At 41.9% G+C, this 8,809-nt stretch overlaps 1 protein-coding gene across 1 annotated transcript; it reads left to right on the forward strand.

Annotated features, from left to right (window-relative positions):
* Positions 1 to 920: 920 nt before the first annotated feature.
* On the forward strand, positions 921 to 7,548 carry LOC124703592 (CBS domain-containing protein CBSCBSPB3-like). Its single transcript, XM_047235813.1, has 14 exons — positions 921 to 1,105; positions 1,202 to 1,361; positions 2,004 to 2,136; positions 3,103 to 3,273; positions 3,572 to 3,650; positions 3,744 to 3,857; positions 3,957 to 4,023; positions 4,118 to 4,223; positions 4,318 to 4,376; positions 4,495 to 4,604; positions 4,679 to 4,806; positions 4,891 to 4,973; positions 6,667 to 6,756; positions 6,885 to 7,548. Exons 1-14 carry the CDS (start codon positions 936 to 938, stop codon positions 7,065 to 7,067), a joined length of 1,653 nt encoding a protein of 550 aa, XP_047091769.1. The 5' UTR covers positions 921 to 935; the 3' UTR covers positions 7,068 to 7,548.
* The last annotated feature ends 1,261 nt before the right edge of the window (positions 7,549 to 8,809 follow it).

Raw genomic sequence — 8,809 nt, forward strand, 5'->3', positions numbered from 1 at the left:
CACCTTGACGGATTTGTCGTCGACGGTGTACCATGACAGTACCTAGAAAGAAGCGTCCGTAAAGCATGCCCCGCAGATGTAGTAGTTAATCGTCGAACTACGCTATCGAATCTCAGTTCTCACTGTCATGCTAGGATTTATTATTAACACAAGTTCTCGGAATTTCCGGGCGTTTAGGAAAAAAATATGTTACAACATGCACAAACACAGATGGAGTTAGGCTGCATTTTACACGGGTTATGGTAATTTTATCTACTAACTAATGTATTTTTCGGTTGTCTCTTTATCAATCGTTCCCTATTTCTTGTTCGTTGACCATGGATTTTACTTCCTCTGTTTCTAGATATAAGGTATATAGGATTTTAGAAAAAAATTCAGAATATAAAGTGTATTGCATTGCGTCAAATATATGTACAATATTTTTAGAAATTTAATTACGTTTTCTTATCTTATGTAAAGTTTTCTATTAGCTTATGTTAATTACCTAGGCTATATGGATTATAATTAGGAACGGAGGGAGTAAATAGTAAGTTAAGCACAAAATTGTTCGTTGACCATGGGGTGGCTCTTGGCCATGTGTAAAAGGTGTCAAGTATTGGGGTTTGAACTATTCCCTCTGATCTAAAATATTTATTCAAAAATATATGTACCTACAAATGTTTTAGTGCGAATTTTCTCATTTTTATAGATCTAAGGAAGTATTAAAATATCAATGATGACATAATAATGCAACTTAACGCAATAATGCAGCATTTAAAGGACCGAAATATGAATAGGTCCCCAACAAGCGAGGAAGAAGCCCAACAGAAGCAGCGACCACTCCCCTCCCCCAAATATTCGCCGCCGCCGCCACCCTTCTCCCCGCCGGCCTCCCTCCGCAATCCCCAGACGATAATCTTGTTAGGCCTCTCATCCTCATCTAGGCCGCCGAAACCATGAACCCCGGCGGCGCCGCCGCGATGGCGCAGAACCGCCGCACGCGCAGCCGGCCGCCGTCGGCGGCCTCCTCCCGCAAGTCCGAGGATCCCTCCGCCGCTGCCTCTAACGGAAATGGAAACGGCAACCTGAAGGCCCCCTCCAAGCCTGCCTCTCCCAATCACGTCGCGTAAGGACCCGAAAGCTTTCCTCTTTTTTCTGCTGCTTTCTCACCTCGGTTCTGACCAAAATGTTGGATTTTCTTGTCGGGCGTGGGTTTCGTCAGAGGGGAGAGGACGGTCAAGAACCTGCGGCTTTCGAAGGCGCTGACGATCCCGGAGGGTACGACAGTGTCGGAGGCATGCCGGCGTATGGCGGCGAGGCGGGTCGACGCCGTGCTGCTCACCGACGTCAACGGCCTCCTCTCAGGCATTGTCACCGACAAGGTTATATTTCTCTCTTGTAATATTTACTGATACTTGTGCCGGTTATTGTTTGGAACTCAAAACTCAGATGGCACATGTTTCTAGGTTACGGTGTACATTGCCTGTTTTGAACTGTACTCTACATTCTGCAAGGCCCCATAAAGATTGCTTGTGTCTGTAATCCAATTTGGTCTTGTCCCGTGGCTCGGACCCGGTCGCGTAAATGCAGCTACCACTACGACGGGATACTCTAGTTATTTACTCTGTTTCAATCCCTATTTGGCCATTCAACAGTAGAGACTAAAGTAACGCATGTTTAGGTTAGATTTTTTTTGTTAGTTAAGACAGATTAGTTTATGACTGCACACTCCGTTTGTCCCCTTTTTTTGTTTAATTGATGATGCTTCAAATTTGGACTTGAGGCCTGTATGCTTGTCTTCACTGTTGATGTTTAGGTAAGCTGACGTTAGTGTATACCTGGGTAAAGTTTTGTACGCTCATGTTATGCTATGAATACTGTTGCATGAATGCGTTCACCTATATTCCTGGACTGATTAGCAGTCTCTGTGACTGCTACATGTGAAGTGGCTTATGGTTACTTTAGTATTTCCGCGATGCATAATGTTCTGCCTTTTCTTACTCATTTTCTAATTTATGATGTAGGACATAGCCACAAGGGTTATTGCTGAGGGGCTGCGTGTTAAGCAAACAATCATCTCAAAGATCATGACACGAAGCCCTCTGTACGTCACGGCTGACACACTTGCTATCGAGGCACTGCAGAAAATGGTCCAAGGTGAGCTATCTTCTTAAGTTACTGTAATGGCTCCCAGTACTGTACTTGTGTGGTCAATGTATTTCTGGTTGAGTCAGTTGAACTCACATCCTCTAAGTTGTAATACGTGTTGTCTCTGGTGAAGCTAATTGTATTTTAATCATGATTAGTAAACTCTCAGTTAAAATGCATTTCTCGTTTCCATTTGCAGGATTTATAGCCTGAAAATGTTCAATTACTGACATGATCTTTCAGCAAAACAATGCATTCCCTCTTTTAAATTGTTTAAGCCATGAGGACACTGTATTATCTTACTCCTCCAGTTTTTCTCTTTTCTTACAGTTGGTTAAGTTTTAGCACTTCATGTTTATCAAATATTCATGTTTTAGTCCTCTCATGTTTTCTTAATACTTCTGAGGCTATTTTGTGTATACTGAGTTTTTCACTGCTTGATCAAGATTTTATGTAGGACATGCTTTCTAGGGTTTGGTGCTTCATAACTTAAACCCCTGATGCATTGACATTTAATAGAGGAAACTTCTAAGAAGATGGATTGGTATTCAAACCACATATCTTGAATGATATATAACCAACTAAGTGTTAGTTCTTAAAAATCCTATTGGTTTGCATATAGTGATAATACAAACTGACATGCTATGAAGTAACAGAAGCACTAGAAAGTCTCATATGCATGGTTGTAGGGGAATTATCTGGTGTGTTTTTGTTGTAGCGACTTAGAGTTACCTTAGGGAATCTATATATCTGAAATTTCCAACGGAAATGTGCCCTACTGACAGAACTAGCTATGTTTTATCTTCTTCTGTTGATTTTTTTAGATGTTTTAAATGTGGATGCACATCTAGTTTCTTATAGCTGTGATGAGATGTGATGTATGTTGATGCTGATTGTATTCATGTTCTTCACATAAAGCTTACTTCCAGATATGTCGTGTCCTTGTAAAGTTAATATTGTACTTTCTTGTTTCAGGAAAATTTAGACACCTCCCAGTGGTTGAAGATGGTGAGGTTATTGCCATGCTAGACATTGCAAAATGCCTCTATGATGCAATATCAAGACTGGACAAGGCAGCAGAACAAGGAAGTGCACTTGCAGCTGCTGTAGAAGGGGTTGAGCGCCAATTAGGAGGCAACTTCTCAGGTCTTGTGTTGTAGATTGTGCCAGCTAACTATATTCATTTGTTCTTGTTTTGATCCTCAAGTAAAAACTGAGAAGTAATGGAACGTGTGTGTTGTAGCCATGTGACTTATAGTTGTGAATAGTTAATAAGATCCAGTTCATTCTAAAGAAAAATTAAATGATATTGTTTACATTGTAGCAATTTGAATTCTAAAGTATAAATATGTGTTCTTTTCTAAATAGGTTGTACTTGAGTTGCAATTTTGTTGTATTCATGTTAGCTGACCCAAACTAATGCTTCAACTATTTGTGCATACAGCTCCTCACACTTTAATAGAAACTCTGAGAGAACGGATGTTTAAACCTTCTTTGTCAACCATTATCACAGAAAGCACAAAGTATGATATGTTTTCTCTCATTCCTTTTTCTTGGTTCATTTTTTAACAAAAGGTTATTTGGATGATGGGAGCTGTCTCTTGTTTAACTTGCAGGGTAGCAATTGTTTCACCTTCAGATCCTGTTTATGTAGCAGCCCAAAAAATGCGTGAGCTACGCGTCAATTCGGTGATTATAACTACCGGAAATTCGCTGCAAGGAATCTTTACGTACGCATCCCCACATATGTTTCATGGAACTTGTGTTTGGTGTATTCTTATTATCTTTGTTATGAGCTATTAATGTATATATGTTACTGTGAAATTCAGCTCAAAGGATATTCTTATGCGTGTTGTGGCACAAAACCTTTCTCCTGAATTAACTCTAGTAGAAAAGGTTTCTTCTCAAGATCAATCTCTTATTTTAAAAGATGGCTAAGATTAATGCAAAATACTCTAGACTCACAGTGCTATTTACCATTTTGCTTAAGGTAATGACTCCACACCCGGACAGTGCTACATTGGATACGACAATTCTTGACGCACTACACATTATGCATGATGGCAAATTCTTGCATATTCCTGTTATTGATGGAGGTAAAACCTTGTTCTTCTCAGCCTAAGGCTTATTTGTTTGGTACTTTTATATTGTGTATCTATTATCTAACATAATTTAATTCTCTTTGAACAGATGGGAAAGTTGTTGCTTGCTTGGATGTTCTGCAGCTTACCCATGCAGCCATTTCGCTGGTCTCTCTCTCTCTCTCTCTCTCGTTCTTGCAAATGTGTTGTTTTTATTTTGAACTGGGGTGCACTTGTCTGAGAATCTCACGGTAATCTTGGTCAATCTAACGTGTTCTGTGTGAAGGTCGAAGGTGGTCCTGGAGCTGCAAATGATGTGGCAAACACAATAATGCAGAGGTTCTGGGACTCTGCTCTTGCTTTGGAGCCTCCAGACGAGGAATTTGATAGCCACAGGTTAGTTGATGCTTCCTTGTGATTTTGTTGTTTGCATCAATTGTGATGCTTACCTCTATGTTTTCATTGCTCAGCGAAATATCTTTAGTGCCGCCTTCAGAGGCTGGAGATGGCAGGAGTAGCATTTATCCTGCTGTTACTGGCAATTCTTTTGCCTTCAAGCTCGAGGACCAGAAGAGACGTATGCATAGATTTACATGTGGTGGGTACTCTATTCATAGTTGGATGATAGCTAACCGTGGTTGCAGTGTACCAACTAACAACATTGTGTGTTACGCCTCTGCAGGTTCAGAGAGTTTAGACGAGCTTATATCTTCTGTAACACAAAGGTTAGGCACTCGCGGTGAGAAGGACCCAATTCAGCTTTTGGTAAGCATTATTTGATATTTATGTGTTTCTAAACTTCTCATTGGCATATTGAACGGAGGAACTAGGTGGCTAACTGGCAAGTGCCTTATCCTCAAATTCTAGCATTTCTAATTATATATATTGCTTTGATGAACTATGAAGAATTTTGTGATATAATTCCGTGTATAGCTGCCGTTTTATACCCATTACCCACACCCAAATCCATACCCACTTTTTTGGGGAGGGTACAGATAGAATATAAATTACCCATTTCACTTTGGGCATGGAGAGGGTAAATACGGTGTTATCCACTGATTATCCATACCCAGCAAACAACATCTCCAGTCTTGGGGCCTCGATGCAGTTCCCGCCGGGAAGACGATGGCAAAAGCGCCCGCTCCGGCCAAGGCTTAGCAGAAGGACGGTGGAGCTCCGGGTGAGGAGGCGCACGCGCAGCAGAGGCGGGGCGGCATTGACCTACACGGAGGGGGCTGGTAGTCTGGTGAGGGGTGATGTGGCATCGTGGCTGTCGCCGGTGGGGAACGGACGTTGGGGGCAGTGGGAAAGGAGGGTTGGGGCACAACCGCGGCCTGGCTGCCAGCGCTCGACAATCTGCTCTGCCGTCGATCTCCCACATGTACCTCCAGTTCATCGCGCCGCCGGCGATCTCCTAGTTTGCCGCACCGCCGACGACCTCGCTGTTCACTGCGCCACCGGTGACCGGTTTGCAGCGCTGCCGGTGACCTCCTGGTTCGCCGAGCCACCGGTGATCTCCCACCTCTACGTTCGGTTCGCTGCGCCGATGCCCATCGGTGACCTCCCACCTCTACCTCCCCTGGCCGACCAGCAAGAAGGAGCAGTGTGCTGGGTGAACGGGGAAGAGCTGGGTATGCCCATATCCACTGGGCAATACCCAATTTTTTTGGGTATGGATAATAATCTTAAAATAAATGGGTAATGGGTAATTTTGGGTTTGGATTTGGTTAACCGGTACCCTCCCCAACGGCAGCTATAATTCCGTGTAGAAGCAAGTACCTAGTTAGCATCCATTTTTATCCCATGTTGCTTCATTTTATATCTTTACCATGTTTATGTATTCACACATAGCAGTGTCGTGCTTTGCCAAGTGCGTGCGTTGGCAGTAGAGGCAGTGAATAAGGCAGGTCAGGCAACGACCTTGTGCCGTAAGGTAGCCAGTTGGGCAAAGTCTAGTTCAAGAGATAAGTTCATTAGGACGAGCCGGACTTGCTGACTCCTGCTATCCTTCGTTTTCCTGCCCAGAAAACCATTTCCTTCTGTTCTATCCTGTCCACTCTCCTTCCCAAAAGACATGAGAGCCTATCTAGTATAAAAAGATGGTACATGTAACTAGTGGACCAAAACCAAGAACCTGTGTTTAAAAACACCAGCTATCTTGAGTGCTACTGCTAGCTACCTAGTCCCATGAATTAATATATCCGTAACTGTAGAGTACTGACTGACTCTCAGCTAGGCTACCCTGAATTGTGCTATACCTAGCGTTGCAAAGCGGCACCCGATCTGCCTCGCTTCGTAGTTAAAATCGGTTAACTTAGTTGTAACTGTTTTTTTTTAGCAAATTAGTCTAGTTTGAACTAGATAATGCTTTCGCGGGCTTATGCGGGATGCCGCTTGCAACCCTTGCTACACCCAAGCTGCAATAGCAATGAGATAGTGATTCTGTTGTTCTACGCAGTATGACGATGATGAAGGTGATAGGGTGCTGCTCACTACAGATTCTGATCTTGCCGGTGCTGTGACCCATGCTAAATTATCTGGATTGAAGGTATTTTTTTCTCTGACTCGGATACTGTTGTCCACTTCATAGATTTTTTTAAAACTTATATCACTGCAAGATGTGCTGGTCATTTGCTTGTCACCTTTGTGTCACTGGTGCTGAACTTGGAATTACAGGTCCTGAGGTTACACGTTGATGAGTCGGATTCCAATTCTGAAGCTACAAAGCAATTTCCGGAGCCGGAGCTGGTGTCTTCCCACACAAGTCAGTTGACGCCTGTTCATTACGGGTTGATGGCTGGAGCTATTGCCTTGACAGGCGTCGTGGTGCTGGTTTACTTGAAGCGCTCAAGAGGATGAATTCAGATAGGAATACATTATTCCAGTCCTTACCTATATGACTAATGTCTCTCAGAAGACTCGGCGCATTGGCGCTTCAGCTGGCTAAGAATGAGAACTGGAAATCATCGTATACACCAGATGCAGTGATATCCAGAAACTAATCAGCTGGCACCATCTCAAAGTTTTGATCAACTGAGTTCAGTTATATACAGGGAAGAAACCTCAAAACTATATTTTGACCACAAATCTGGTGCCAAGGGGTTACTTGTGGGATAATTTCCAAATAATCACTGATCTGTCAAATGGGGTGGATATATTTTATCTCCCATGTGGTTGGTGACTTGTCAGATTAGTGCATGTGCCTCTTACATCTGTTGTGAAAGTAATGTGCCAACGCCAGCATGTCTTTTCTTGTTGACATAATAGCATGATGATTATTTTCAAAATATTGTTTATAGTCTGAAACCAGCTTTATTTTAATGTACTGATATATTCATTCCTTTTCCCGTTGAAAGATATATCACCATATATAAAATATCTTCTTTCAAGGATTAAAACTATAGCGACGCTTATGAACACTGACAGTGTGGTGGCTGTGAGCTTGTATAGAGGATTAAGAGTAAGAGTTTTCCATTTGTCTTTTGCCTCCCTCTTGTAAATCCCTTCATTTCATCGCAATAGTATATTTTGCTGTCTTTTCTGTACAATGAAATCAGGAGCCACTTCATACAAATTCCTTTTGCATGTAATGCCTCAGCTCATATTTTATAATATTTTCTAATGACGCAGCTAACTTGATCTGTCATAGGTCTACAACTACCTGAGTTGACTAAAATATCATCTATAACGAGATGGAGGTAGTATATAGCATATCAAGTTCTATCTCTCTTTTTGCAAAAAAAAAAGTTCCATCTCTCTGTTTTTTTTTTTTTTTTTTGCATATTTTACACTAGGGAGAGACAAGGTAAACCGTCTATGGAAACAAAATTTAGGGCCTCTTTGGCTCATAAGATTTTCCGAACACATACACATATTTGTTTAGTTACGCCACAGGAAAAAGGAAGATTGTTCCGAAGGATGAAGTGTATGTCATAGTTGTCAGTGAAACGAAGGAAAACTTTTGTGAAGTTGGATGCAATGGAAATTTAGCTTTGAAATTGCATGCAAATTAAGTCACAGGGAAAATCCATATGGTTTCAAATCCTACTAATCAAACAAACCGCATAGTAGGGATAATGGCCGAGGAACTGATGTCTCTTTGATTGACATGTTTTAAAACACTAGCAGAGGAAAAACATGTGATTAGAGTGTCGTATCATTTTGAATACTACAGGTTTCAGTTTTGCATGGCGTCATCAGCCCTGACAGTCCATACATCCCAGGAACAATGCTTACAATCTGCGATAAATGAAACCTGACTTGCATGTGCTATGCACTTGCCATCAACTACTGTGACGAAACCAAAATGATAATGCAGCTTGGCAGCTTCCTATTCGTTTTGGACAGACCTGCTGGATGCCGAGTCAGCAACTAACCCTTCATTTCTACGACATCATTAACAATATATTCCAGGGCACTTGCCACCAATTTCACAGCACTCTCTCATATGTAATAACTACAGTTCAGTCGCACGTATACGAGACACAGGTTACGACAGTTCATTCTCACAGAAGTAAAGTTGCTGGAACGAGAGTTCAGTGCCTCATATCATATACGGGAAACAAGTAAAAAAGAGTGCATCCTCACAAAAGTAAAGCTGC

This window comes from Lolium rigidum, chromosome 3 (assembly GCF_022539505.1).
Source record: "Lolium rigidum isolate FL_2022 chromosome 3, APGP_CSIRO_Lrig_0.1, whole genome shotgun sequence".
Taxonomy (NCBI): Eukaryota; Viridiplantae; Streptophyta; class Magnoliopsida; order Poales; family Poaceae; genus Lolium; species Lolium rigidum.